The sequence below is a fragment of the Esox lucius genome, chromosome 17 (assembly GCF_011004845.1).
Source record: "Esox lucius isolate fEsoLuc1 chromosome 17, fEsoLuc1.pri, whole genome shotgun sequence".
Taxonomy (NCBI): domain Eukaryota; kingdom Metazoa; phylum Chordata; class Actinopteri; order Esociformes; family Esocidae; genus Esox; species Esox lucius.
In genome coordinates, this window is record NC_047585.1 from 17,941,900 (window position 1) to 17,956,498 (window position 14,599).

The 14,599-nt window shown below is 39.9% G+C and overlaps 1 protein-coding gene across 4 annotated transcripts in view; it reads left to right on the plus strand.

Annotated features, from left to right (window-relative positions):
- Positions 1-8,354: 8,354 nt before the first annotated feature.
- hcfc1a (host cell factor C1a) overlaps positions 8,355-14,599 on the plus strand; it is a 31,398-nt gene continuing 25,153 nt past the window's right edge. For all 4 annotated transcript variants that reach the window (XM_029113926.2, XM_029113928.2, XM_029113927.2 and 1 more), the window contains exons 1-9: positions 8,355-8,504; positions 9,569-9,755; positions 10,794-10,942; positions 11,105-11,265; positions 11,395-11,603; positions 12,314-12,398; positions 12,534-12,640; positions 12,847-13,026; positions 13,441-13,680. In XM_029113926.2, coding sequence (XP_028969759.2) covers positions 9,572-9,755; positions 10,794-10,942; positions 11,105-11,265; positions 11,395-11,603; positions 12,314-12,398; positions 12,534-12,640; positions 12,847-13,026; positions 13,441-13,680 — 1,315 coding nt within the window. In that variant the 5' untranslated portion in view covers positions 8,355-8,504; positions 9,569-9,571. The remainder of the gene's footprint in view (positions 8,505-9,568; positions 9,756-10,793; positions 10,943-11,104; positions 11,266-11,394; positions 11,604-12,313; positions 12,399-12,533; positions 12,641-12,846; positions 13,027-13,440; positions 13,681-14,599) is intronic.

Sequence of the window (14,599 nt, forward strand, 5' to 3'; positions counted from 1 at the left end):
TAATTTATCGACAACATCAATATTGTGGTGAACAGAACAGAGGACAAATAAATCCTGTCAGTTTCGGATTATCTTAAATTTTATAATTTAACTCTGGAGGACTCCGGGGACCAAAACCAAAAAAGGTTAGAGGAATGTTGGTGCCATTATGGGCTTATCCTGTGGATATGTTATATCATAGTTCCTGTCGGTTTATTTGGCTAGCTTAGCACATGTAGACCTATGTTGTTTATAGGATGGTACTCATCATGGGTTACTTGGCATTCATTTTTATTTAATTTACAAAAACAATAACGTGAAACGTCTGTAATGTTTAAAAGACATAAAGCAAATCAAGCAAAGCCGGAGCATTTTTGTTACTACGGTAACAAACACAATTATCTGTGTTGTGTGGCCGCGGGGGCTTTCATATGTAAACCCGGTCTTACCGTGACTTTACTTATTTAAACACTCCAATGTCTACAATTTAACAGTAGACACATGCAGAAGGCTTTCCATTTCACTTCTACTGATTTCACTGTTGGATTTCAATGGTTCGCGCTATCAGTTATTAATGGGCTTGCTGGAACTGTCATTTGTGACTGAAAAGTGTGCTTCAAACAATGTACAATAAGTCTGTGGTAGGAACATGTCTCCAGAGCCGCTGAATCAAAGGTGAGTATTAATCAATCAATCAAATGTATTTATGAAGCCCTTTTTACAGCAGCAGTTGGCACAAAGTGCTTTTAAAAAACACACAGCCTTTAACCCCAAGGAGCAAACAACAGTAGTGGTGAATTTCAGTGGCTAGGAAAAAAAACATAAGAAGGCCGAAATTTAGGAAGAAACCTGGAGAGGACCCAGTCTCAGAGGGGTGACCAGTCCTCTTCTGGCTGTGCCGGGTGAATATATTAAGAGTACAAATTGTAATAATTAATAAATGCATGTGGGCTGAGTTTATTTAAACTTAGTCCAGGTCAGAAGCATGACCAGATGGGCAGGGACAACACGGGGGAGGGGGGGTGTCAGCACAGTGGCAGCTGAAATCATCAGTTCATCTGCAACACAACCAGGACTTTGGGCAGGGACAGCAATGGGTCTTTCAAGCCAGGTACTCCGCAGGTGTGAGCCAGGACCTCAAGTCCTCCTAAGTTTTAAAACGGCAGGAGACAGGGACATTTTTGAAAATGCATTCCTTATACAAGGATTTATGGAGAAGGAGAACTGACCCTACTCCCCCAGCACAATAATATAGCAGCATAAATCCTTAAGACGGGGGGGTCTGGTGACACTGTGGCCATATCTGGGGGAGGCAGGAAATCAATCCACCCACCTTCTAATCATATTAATCCTGCTAAAGGATTGCAGCCAGCATATAACAAATAACTAAAATAAATTAGTCAATCTGAAAAAACAAGTCATGACAAATTGTCAGTAAACAAAACCACAAAACATATTTGCTAGATTCAACATAGTGTATTTACAATTACTTTAGAATGTGGTGCAGGTTTGTTGAGATCTGGGCTGCTGGTATGTAATTTTTAAAATGACTTACTCACCTGTAACCTTTCAATGTTTGCATTTTCACAGGCACTTAGACAATCCCATTATTAAACACATTAGATAATGAACCCAGGTGCGTCACTGTAATTACAGGTCTAATTCAGGCATTTAATGACCTAGTTGGAACGGGGGCAAACAATGTACATGCAGAGGTGATTTGTGTTAATTACATGATTCATTGATTTGATTAAGGTATCAAGGCTTGGTTGCTTAACATGTAGCTTGAAAAGGTTCACTGACCTCTTGAGCAGGAAAATTTAAGTATTTTTTTCTATTCAGAATAATATCAGCCCTAAATAGCACATAGTCTATTTATGTAAAAAATTTATTTAAAAAAAATTATAATTATTTTACTAAACCAAAGTTTATCAATGTTTAATCTGTGGAATGTATGAAAGAAAAGTGACCCATTTCATTCTTCTAATCATAAAAACATACCGGTCTTGTACACTGAAACGCAGGAAGCCATATGGTAAAGTTGCTTAATCTGAATGTGTCCCATTGATGTCTGTTAGCATAGAGTACTAAGTTAACTAACTAATTGATTGGCTAACTAACTCCTCCCCAATACATCACACTCATCCCTCTTTCACACGTAAGATACAAATGCTCAGACTCATTATTTGTTGGTACCAATGCGGTTCCTGAAGAAATCTGAGATCATCAATGTTTTGAGATTTGCTCCCATTACAGAATTTTCTTTGCGCTAAGAACATATTAGAGTCGTAATAATTTTTGATGCATGTCAACGTATTTGACAAAAACTGAGCTTGACTGAACAATTTTGTTTTAGCGTCTTTGTTTTAAGTTGTCTACTATCCAGATTTACTTGGATATTTCTGTGTTAACTACCCTTTTTTTTGTTAGGCCAGTGTATTCAGTGATTTTGCCCCCTTACAATCCCATTCACCTCCTGCAGACTTTAATTTAATCCTTGGGACTCTTGACCTCTACTGATCACTTTAGCTGCTCGGCTCTTTCTGACAAAATGCCTAAGGCTCTTAACAGGAATAGTGGGAAGCTGTTAGTGGGAGGCCTTAGGTGAGGATGCTGAACCTTAAATAAAACACAGATCTGTCCTCCGTTACAATCGAGGTACCATAATGCTCGTTTGTATGTTTACTACAAATTTCATGACTTTAAACTGCGTATTTAGACAAACAATGTTACAGGATGTGATTAGTAAAGTCACCAAAAGGAACTATTTATTTTCAGTTTTTTGCTGAAAGGCACTGTTAATTATATCTATTTATTTGTTGGTTGCTAGATAGTTGCTGGTTAGTCTCATGAGGTTTCCCTTAGTACTAGTGTCCTCATTAGCCAGGATATCTTTCATCAGTGCTAATATTTAAGCCCTGCAAGCGTAAGTGTTCACTTGGCATTGAGAGACATGAAAATGTCCTACTTTACTTTCAGCACTTTCTGAGAAGCCTCAAGCTGTTGTCTTTACCAGTTTCTCTTTATCTCATAGTGATAGAGAGGACTTGTTCCGAAAGTTCTCATTCTAGCTATAAATTGGTCTTGTGTCTATCTATGGGTCAGTCTATCTATTAATACATTAGGACAGATAGGTGACATTCTGATAATAATCTATTTTAATGAATAAGTCATCTATCTATCTCAATGGATTTATCTATCTCAATGGATTAACATGATATGTTTCTGAGATTGCTCACTTTTAAGATAAAATCTCTATAATTGCATAAAGATAGATAGGTAACTTATTCCGATAGGTATCGACTCAATGTTTAAGCCATCTATGTATCTCTGTGGAATCATAGAGATTGATATAGAACTTATACAATCAGGTATGTAAAATAATAGTGTATTAAGACAAAAGAGGACCAGGATTTGATGTTGATAATTGAACTGAAATCTTTGATAATTGAATTGAAATCTCTCCTCATCACCTATTTTGTGACTACATGTTAATGATAGAAAACAAATCCCTGGTCTAATTACCTAGATGTCCCATAGAACTGCACATCAGAGGCGGAGCTTTAATGGGTGCGACAGTACCCATGGCAGCCAATCACAGGGATTTATCTTATTGTTGAAAAATTATAGCAAGCAGAATAAAATTATATTATGATTAATTTGCTACATATATTTAGTTGACATTGAAGTGATAAACATCTACATTTTTTATGATTCCATAATGCATTTGTACTATCGAACCATCTGTGACCGTGAGAGTATAGCCAGTGTTGCCAGATGGACCAGTTTCCTGCATAATTGGGCTATTTTTAATGACAGTGCGTGGTTTTTATGTGGAGTCCACGGGTGATTGGGCCTATATTGTCAGTGAATCTGGCAACCCTGGGTGTAAGGTTGGATTTTCTCGGCTCGTTTGCTAAGGATCTGAACAGTGGAAAATTTAAGTAACAAAACATAAAAACGTAACGTAAATTTGTCTGCCACTCAGACTAAGGAAAAGCAATACATTATATAAATTCAATATAATGATATGTGCCCTTGAGAAACGTCTTTAGTAGAGAAAATTGATAGATCTGACGTTACACTGACAGAAGCAGCATCACAGCTTATAGCAAAAGGGGATTACAGTTATGATCCAGGTCCAAAAGCAGCTAGCAAATGTTTCTAACTGCAGGTATGTTTTGTTGTTACCTAATAACAAGCTTCTGTTCATTGTGGTATGTCAAACATACTTACATTTTTGGGAGAATAGTATTAAATATTTCTATTTTCTGTTTATCTTTTAGTTGGGAAATCAGGTAGCAAGACTTTTGCGATGGGGGGATGGTGGTAGGGGGGGCCTCCGCGGCTAAGGTTCGCACCCATGGGAGAGAAAGCTAAACTCTGCCACTGCACATACAGGCAATCTAAAAAAAGCTGAGTGCAAAGCAAGCATATTTTATGTTAAACATGTCGGTTAAGGTAGGCCAGAGGAAGGAACAAGTCCACAACTGAATGAGCATTCTGTAGGCATTGACACCGGACACATTTTGTTACTTTTGACTGCCCCCTGCCTACATTTTGCAAGTACAACTGAAAATGCAGTTCTCCATGGAAGAAAGCAAATGTTGTAATGAAGACCAAAGGTTTATCAAGGTAAAAGCTAAAGTCTTTGGGATCAATTCCAAATTCCCAAATAAATACATTCTGTGTTAAATTTGCTATTTAATTTCACTTCACTTGATCCCACATATAATGTATGCTATGTTGTTCATGCTATGTTGCCTGTTGGGCCCTGTCCGTGTTTCCCTCGGATAGGGCCACAGTGTCACTGGACCCCCCTGTCTCAGCCCCAAGATGTTACACTCCTATTTTATTGTGCAGGGGGGAAAGGGTCAGTTCTCTTTCTCCATTGTAAATCCTTGTTAATCTAAGGAATGTGCTTTCGAAATTTTCTTTGTCTCCTACTCCTTTTAAACCTCAGGAGTACCTGGCTCAAAAGACTTGTGGCTGTTCCTGTCCAAAGTCCTCATGGTTGTGTTGCAGAACAATATGATACCTGACGATTCCAGCTGCCACTCTGCTGACCATTGCACCCCCCGGATTGTCCCTGTCCTTGCCCATCTGGTCATGCCTCTGACCAGGTCTGATGGACTCTGGACACAGCCCAAATGCATTAAGTAATCACTACAATTTGCACTCTTAATATATTCACCAGGCACAGCCAGAGGAGGACTGGTCACCCCCCAAGCCTAGTTCCACTCTTGGTTTCTTTCTAAGTTTCAGACACTTTTACAGAGTTTTTCCGAGCCACTGTGTATCAACACTGTTGTTGCTTGCGCCTTGGAGTTTCAGGCTAGGTGTTCTGTAAAAGCACTCTGTGACAACTGCTAATGTAAAAAGGGCTTTATAAATAAATCTGATTGATTTATTGTAAGCCAATTATTCTGACCAGTTTCGCAGACACAGATCAAGCTGAGTCTATGATTAAAATATCTTGAAGAGCTTGATTTTGATATTTCTAGACTCAATGGCGAACCGTGACTAATGGAGCTAGGCCCTCAGTAGTGGAAAAGATATCTGACGTCATACATATAGAGAACCGGGATACCTGTGTTTACAGAGAAATGTCATGTACCCAGGATTTCCAACTGCAACGTCATTACCTTTGTTTTTACCACACAACCAGTGTTCAAATAATATATTATACATTGTATTCAAAATTATATGAACGAGAGAACAAAAAGCAAGCTGTACATAAAAACAAAAAGTCCACCATTATAAAAAAAAGTCAATTTTCCTATATGAAATCAATAATATCAGGTTCATGTAGCTTGTCATTTTTTTTTAAATCCGAAAGAAGTTGAGATCAAAGCCAGGGCTGACAGCCGGCCCATCGCCATCCTTATGTACACTCAAAGCAAAAAGATAGCCAGCTAGGTAGGCTCAAGCGTGAGAAAACAAGGTAAGGCTCGCTATTGGCTCTGAATTAGTGACGTATACTTATGCCCTCTAGAGCAGTGTTTCCCAATCCTGGTCCTCGGCACCCAAAGGGGTGCACGTTTTTGTTTTTGCCCTAGCACTTACCTGTTTCAAATGTTACCCCACCACTTACACACTTGATTGACATAATCGACCCATCATCAAGTCTTTCATAGTATATGTGAAATACTTAAAATAATAAAGACATAAGATGAAGAGATTGGTAACTACATTATATACTTATACATACATATATACCAACCTAGTCTGTATATTACTCAGAAGAATGTATTTTCTTCAGGATTGCTTGTATGACTCTTCTTACTCCCTTAACTTTTTCTTCTCCTACAATCTTTCTCCTCTTTTCATTCAGCTTCCTTCTTTTTCTTCCTTCCTTGCCTTCTCTTTACCTTTCAATCACTCTTCTACACTCCTCACTTCGCTCTTTTGACCCCCTTCATTGTTTATCTTCACTCCCTTCTTCCTCCAATTTTAATAATAGTATACTATTATATAAAATACTTTGATTAACAGATTCCCATTGCTTACTTCATTTTTGTATTTCATCTAAAACCCATTGTTTGGAATAATAAACTGGCAGGCTCTGTAATCATATTTTTACCTTTCCACATCTATCTCCTTCACACTCCCAGTCTTCCTCCTCCTTCCTCTCCACTCTCTAAAACAAAACATTATGCTAGTAATGTTATTCTTGAAAATTTCAAAATATATATTTTCACACGACTTATTATAATGCCGAACCGTAAAAAATGTAACCTACAAATAAATATTCTTATAATTTATTGCGCATTCATTTAATATAATCACAATTTAAAAATAGCCCGTCCACTGCATGTTTACGTTTTTTAAACCAAGCTATCACGACAGTAGCTAGCTAAGCTAGTTAGCTAACTTAGTCTATATCGGTCTATATAGCTAACGTTAGCTAGCATAACCAATTTCAAACACTATAGAGCAGACCATCTATCTATTTAATAAATTGTGACATACCATAACCAACTAGTATCTCAAATGACTGAAACCGGTCTTGAAAAGACGTTTGTGGTGATGTTGTGGATTCACTTGCTAACCTCTGGCCGAGTTCTCACAGCAGTTTTCTCGAAAATCAGCGCGAGCAAGTAGTTAGTAGAAGAGTGAATGAAGTTGCTAAAGCAACCAAGCGCCCTCTGTTGGCCAAAACAAGCACAACGTGATTGAGACGTCAACAGGTAGGCTCTGCTGCCCTGTCTTTCTTGCCACGTAAATTATGTCACTTTGCGGTCTGTTTTCAACGCAGTTAAAAAACCGGGACATTTCCGGGGACAGGCCACCAAAACCGGGGACTGTCCTCGGAAATCAGGAATGTCTGTTCAGTAGGCTACTGTATTGCATATTATCCTCAATTTCAACACATTGCTCGATCAACCGGGGTCTTAGAACAATCTAATGTCGAACTCAAAATAATTACACAAATCCATAAGACAGCTTGAACTGTTGATTCCTGGGCTGCTGCGAGTCCAAACGTTTGGTGCAATTTACAGCAACAGACAGGCCCCTTTATCATTTAGTACTTCTTGCTTTGTCGTGAGTCCAATGGAAACACGTGCTAAAACGCCTCGGGCATTCTACCAATATCAAAGAACACAATCTGCACGAGAGAAAGTGAGTGATTTCCAGTTTTTCCTTCTACTTGTGCATGTGACTGAAACTCGTTTATGTTACAGAATAAACCTAAAACGTTAATACATTCGTCTGTAAGTGGTGGAAAAATTCAAAGTATAGTTTTTCACAAAATAAATATCAAAACGTGTCCTCCAAAAATGACTTCTCTACGGGATCTTGTATTGGAACTGTCTTTTTGGGCTCGATAAGCAATTGGTTGCAGTACCCATTCCGACCACAGAGCCCATGAATATACTTCCATCCGAACGTAACCCTGGTTCCTTGGGATGTAAACTTATTTCAATTCATCACTGTTACGCATGCGCGGTACATCTCCCCTTGAGTGTCACTAGATAGGGAAGTGGCGATTGCCACACCTTTGGATATCAACACACAATACAGTTCCCATTAACAAAACCTTGATAATTGCACAAGTGATTGTGTATTTTGTTGTAATATACATAGAAAACAAAACACATTTCCATTTAAACTTGATTCTGTATTACATTTTTTCCTGCGTCGCCATCTTTAGTAAGGGACAATGTAGCCTATGCAAGTATAATAAATTACAATGAACTAAAATAAATGTTTTAGGTGTACAAATTAAAAGCCAATTTTGAGTATCTCAAATGAAATCATTTAGGATGTTTTGTAGTCCAAATGCATGTTCGGTTTACTCTAATATGCATGAATGGATAACGGTTCATACTATATGCCAGTCGCCATATTTGTTTGGGGTGACGCCGAATCGCTGTATTTTCCTCCTTCTTTGGTTGTCAAGAAGATGGCAGCTTCCAGGCAGGCATGAGAGGGAATACTTCTTAAAAAATCTAATGAACTTGGACTAGTAATTTGAGATTAAACCCCAAAACCATCGTACTGGAAATAGTGCATCGAAAGAAGTAAGTAGTATGCGTTATGTACGTTAAATTGTTTGAACGTAAGTGTTTTGTTGTGGCGGACTGCTCGGCCATTTTTCTTTAGGGACGAATTTCAAAAAGATGGCTGCTTCCACAGACAGCATGAAAAATAACTGCTCTTTGAATGAAATTTAATACGATTGAATATACTTCAGTATGACACTGAATCAGTTGCACGTATACTGTGTATAAATACATACATATGTATCTAACTGCATTATTTTATGTAATGTGTTCAATGAGTAAGCCGCTCATTCCAGCAACAACATAGTTAGCTGGCTACGCGTTAGCCCCGATAGTAGCGCTGTAGGGCATTCGCGGTATTCAAATGAATGCTTTTTAAAGTTCAACATTTAACGCGATTATGTGAAAGAAAATGGACACTATTCCACTTGTAACATTATTAAAACGTGATTACAAAGCCGGACTGTCCACATACTAAACGTTTTACAATATGGCGACTCCCAGAGAAGCATGAAAATAGCAATATAGTACAGTAAACATGTACTGTATAGGTGCCTTTATTTTTGACTTACACATAAGCATGGTAAAGATATAGCAGTATGACTAATAAAATGAGACATGGTGCACGGGCTTGTTATGACAGTCTAAAGCGTAATTGAGATAAAGCGCGTATTTTTCATATCGTTTGTATTATCTCACGCCATTTTTCGGACTGGCGGAGGTTTGTTTGGTTGTTACAAGATGGCGGCTCCCATGGAGTTGCACTATATGGTTGCTTCAAAGTTGTTACTGAAAAATACAACTGAAAAATATGTATTTCTAATAAACAGTGTAAAACTACAACAACAAATATTATATATACTGTATCATATTAGCTTAGTTTTTCATTTTATGAAATTTCGGTAATCTACCTGCTTCCATAGTTGGTATACATATTTCTTAATCATTTGTACTGTCATCTTCACTTCGCAAAATTTATTTTAACTTCATTGATATACAACTAGACAGAACGTGTCATCACTTCTTGGTGTGCTCTTTTTTTATTTTTTTTACACCAAGCATTATCTTATTTTCCTCTTGAGGACATGACTTCTACTGGTTCCACCACATGTCCACCTCTCCAGCCACGATGGAAGCGGGTTCTGGGATGGTCTGGCCCTGTCCCTCGGCCCAGACATGGTCACCGAGCCGTTACTATTAAGGAATTGATGGTTGTTTTTGGAGGAGGGAATGAAGGGATTGTGGATGAATTACATGTCTACAACACGGGTAAGATCAGTTCGTTTACTTTGCCTTTAAGGCACATTTTAACACTAACGCACCATTTATTAGCCCCTCTGTCTCATTTCTCGCTGTTGTGGTATTATGACTTCGGTCTGGTTCTACGGCCTTTGGTCAGATGAACAGGGAGACTGACAGATTTCTAAAGAAACTATCGCCATCTAGTGGTCCAGTAAAAAAGTCGCACACAAAAATGGCGCGCTAAAATAAAATGGAGTAGCAACGGTTTTGAAATCAGTTGTGGTTTATGTGCGCAATGGTCAGAAATATACTTATAGGTCTATTATATTGAGTAGCAAGGTCAGTAATTACTGTATATTTTGTTCACAACAAAGACAATAAATTACATCAATCCCGTGCCTTATGTTATTTTGATGTAGTGAACATGCACTTCTAGTTTACCATTTTTATTTTTTGACATTTTAGTTTTAATGATCGAGCCTTTGAAATGTTAGTTTTTTGACTTCATGTTTTTAAACATTTTAACTAATTGGCTATGAATAAGAATACATTTCTTAGTGGTAATGGATGTAACTTAGTTGCTTATGTGCTGGATGTTAAAATTCAAATTTTTCCATGGCAATATTTTTGATATTTTGTCTTTAAATATCGATTTGACATTAGAAACAGACTTTTTACAGCTTGTTGAAACTGTTGGTACAGTCAGTTCTTTGGTTGCGTCTCTGCAGCAGATGTGGTCAGGAGTGGAGAGGAGAAGGGGTGGGTTTTCAAGGACAGGAGTTGTTTGCTATTCCAGGGGAAGTAGTCCCTTGGCTGTACAGTAAGGTCATCAAAATCCCCAACATTGAAGGTGTTGAGGGTTGTGTATGGTAGAAAGAAACGTGTCTGTGTTGGAATGGTGTGGAGGTACTCATCATTAAAAATATGAATCTGAGTAGACTGTTTATTGGCCAGCTCATGACATCCTCCCCCAAGCCTTTTACTTATGCTAGTTCACGCTTTTACCACATTGAACCCAATAACACATATAGCCTAATAGACTAACCTCTACTTTATTTTACCTAGCAACGAACCAGTGGTTCATCCCTGCTGTTCGGGGTGATATTCCCCCTGGATGTGCAGCGTATGGTTTTGTTTGCGATGGCACTCGGCTTCTGGTGTTTGGTGGAATGGTGGAATATGGAAAATACAGCAATGATCTCTATGAGCTACAGGTAATGGAATGTTAATGTTCCACACTTGTTATAAACATATATAAACATTTGTCAAAGTAAAAATGGGTGTAAAATTGTGGTCTTTAAGTACTTTAATGGTTTACTATGCAACAGCATGCTAAACTGTTTTGGTTATGCCGTTGTATGCGTCTTCTTGTTCAGGCCAGCAGATGGGAATGGAAAAAGTTGAAGGCTAAGCCCCCCAAAAATGGCCCACCTCCATGTCCTCGACTTGGCCACAGTTTCTCTCTGGTGGGCAGTAAATGCTACCTCTTTGGCGGTCTGGCAAATGACAGCGAGGACCCCAAAAACAACATTCCCAGGTACAGTTGCCACGCAGAATGTGACTAGTGGGTAATGGAAACTGAGGATGCTGTGGAATGGAAGCAAATAAATGTTTTTTGATTAGCAATTGAAAAACAATGTGACTGAATGCTCTTTTTCTTCACTAGATACCTGAATGATCTGTACACCCTTGAGCTCCGTGCTGGCTCGAGTGTTGTGGGCTGGGATATACCAATTACTTATGGTGTTTTGCCTCCTCCTCGTGAGAGCCACACTGCTGTGGTGTACACAGAAAAGGAGAGCAAGAAATCTCGCCTGATAATATATGGAGGAATGAGTGGCTGTCGTCTTGGAGACCTATGGACCCTTGACATTGGTAGGCTTCTAAATTAAAAGGGGGACAATGCCACATTTTTAGAAAGGAGCTTTTCAGAAATTGTGTGTGTTTTAAATTTTTTTTTTTTTTTTTTACAGTAGGTCACAGGGTCATCATTTGTGCTTGTCCGAGATGCTTGTCTGAGATGCTTGCCCTTCAATGAGAATAGAGTAGGCAGTGTGCTTACTGCCAGTGCAACAACACCTAACAAAATCACCCAATATTCTATCCAGTAGGATACATTATGTAAGCCAAACGTTATGAAGTTTTCATGCATCGGCTATAGATGGAGTGGAATATTGGTTTAGATGGCTGAGAAATACATTAAAGGGGCACTGTGTAGAATCCTGCCTCCAAACAATAAGACTTGTCTCCAACTTGTCTGCCCTTACAGAAGGAGACCGGTGGCGTACTAGCTAGTCCAGGGTGGTTTAGGGTTGGTAGGATCGTACTTTAAGCGTCGACAGCGAGTATGAAGGGTCACTGTGAACTGATAGACGGACCAGTGAGAATGTTCTCCCTGAGTAAGAGGCGTATTGAGTGAGAGAGGCAGTGTGATGCTCAGTGAGAGATTTAGGCACATTTCCACAATCCTGCACTGATCCTATTTTAAGAGTATTATCGTTTTATACCCGGTGTTCAAATAGTTTTCACCTTTTGCTCCACAGTGTTGTCGTTGTGTTATTAAAATGATCTCGCCATCTCTGCAGAAACCCTGACTTGGACTAAACCGTCTGTGAATGGCACCGCACCCCTGCCCAGGAGTCTCCACTCTGCCACCACCATCGGGAATAAGTGAGATTCTCTGGAATTCTTTGGTTTAATATAAATAAATTATCAAACTGGTTTAACAAAGGGTTACATCTCTCTGCAGTTGCTTTTAAATCACTGATCACTGCTTTCTTCTGATCTGTGTGTCGCTCATTGTAGGATGTTTGTGTTTGGTGGATGGGTTCCCTTGGTTATGGATGATGTTAAGGTGGCCACACATGAGAAGGAGTGGAAGTGCACAAATACACTGGCCTGTCTGAATCTTGGTTTGTCTTCCTGATTTTCAGTTTTTGGTGCAGCAGCTTGCATTCAACCATACATAGTGTTGAGTCATTCTTATGGATTGTGTATAGACCTGATGTCCACAAAAGGAGATACTAAAAGCTCAGACTGAAACCATTTGACATATCAGAGTAGCGTTGGGAAATAAGAGTGTCATCTGATACTGTCATAATGTTTCTTTTTAACCAAGACTCCATGACCTGGCAGTCTGTGTTGATGGATACTTTGGAGGACAACATTCCAAGAGCCCGCGCAGGACATTGCTCTGTGGCCATCAACTCCAGGTTATATGTCTGGAGTGGCCGTGATGGTTACAGAAAAGCATGGAACAACCAAGTCTGCTGTAAAGACCTGTGGTACCTTGAAACAGGTTAGCCACCTCTGTTGTCTCATTGCTCGGGTAAAGCAGTCCTGACCTATTTGCTTACTCTTTAGTTTTCATTCTAACTTTAATAAAATGTTTTCCCATGTCTCAATTGTGTAACATTCAATTCCTGATTATGCCCTTACCTCGTTTGCGACAACTCTGCCACACTTGCTTAACTCTGAGTCCTGTAGCTTGTACACGTGTGCTGTGATATTGCATTTCCCTACTGTACATCCACAATTGAATTTGCAGACACCTGACCTTAACACAAGGAGCTGCTAAAGTGCAGCATGACAAGACAGTCCTGTCCGAATAACTACCAGTCCTTCCATGGCAGCGCCAATTTGCACCTCCCTCTGCCTACTCCGTTTCCGTTGATCCCATAAGTGAAATGACGTTTTTCCCTTTTCGTAACAGAGAGGCCACATGCTCCCTCGAGAGTGCAACTTGTCCGTGCCAACACCAACTCCCTGGAGGTGAGCTGGGGCGCCGTGTCCACCGCCGACACCTACCTGCTGCAGCTGCAGAAGTACGACATCCCGGCTGCCACCACAGCCACCTCGGCAGCTGTCAGCGCCTCCTCTCCTTTGCCGGGGAACCTGCCGCCCAAGAGCCCAGCCACAGTCGTTCCCACCGCGCAGAACATACCACACACAGGTATCATCCTGGTCTCATGCCGGTGTGCCAGGCAGCCTCCTCCTGTTCTGCTGGACGTGAGTGGGGGCACGCAGCTGAATGAACACCACAGGTTGACCCAGGTTGATTTGGGGGTGCTGACGTTTTAATGCAAACCATGCGTCTTTGATTAACTGTGGCTCGTTCCGTGAAGCCAGACTGAAACACAGGCTCTCTGAAAGCAGACAATGGCACGCTTGTTTTAGTTTAGGTGCGTAACCCCCTTCGGCCTCAGTCGTCGTGGTTCCGCTGTGTTCTCTGACGTGTGCGTGCATCATTCTGGTGCTACTGTGCCATGCTAGTTCAGCCTCGCCCGTTTTGTCACAGACTTTATGTCTTTGATGTTAAGTACCCCCGCAATTTCTTCAGTCTTTTTTGCTCCGTCCCACAGTGACTTAACTATTCCATCCTGAAATTGAATGCCAGCTGCTTTTTTGTTATCGTTGTTGTCAGTTAGTTGTTTCAGCCCTTCTAAAGACCTTGAATTTGATTTGGCAGTTTTGAAGGAAGCTGGTAAATGTTTCTGATGAGGTGTTGGAGTTGATTGCTGCTTATCTGTGGCACAATCCGTTATGTGCACTTTTTTCAAACATCAAAGAGAATGTTGCCTTAGGCATTGCCGTAGTGGAAATTAATGGGAGATTGTGAAGGAGCGGTTTCAAATTTCCTTTGGGCAGTACCTTTGTGCTGGTTAAAATCATATTTCTTAAGCTAATTTTATTTACGGCTTAACTTATGCAAATTCTTTGTTTTTGTAAACTACTATATTAGATCTAATATAATAAACAAGAAACCAGGCAAGCCTAGTTCAGCTGGCCCGCAATAGAAAGTGTTGATCATGGCTGCCCTCTCAAGATTCTAGCCGAGGTTGTCCACGTGTCAGGCTGTGTCTTTAACCACA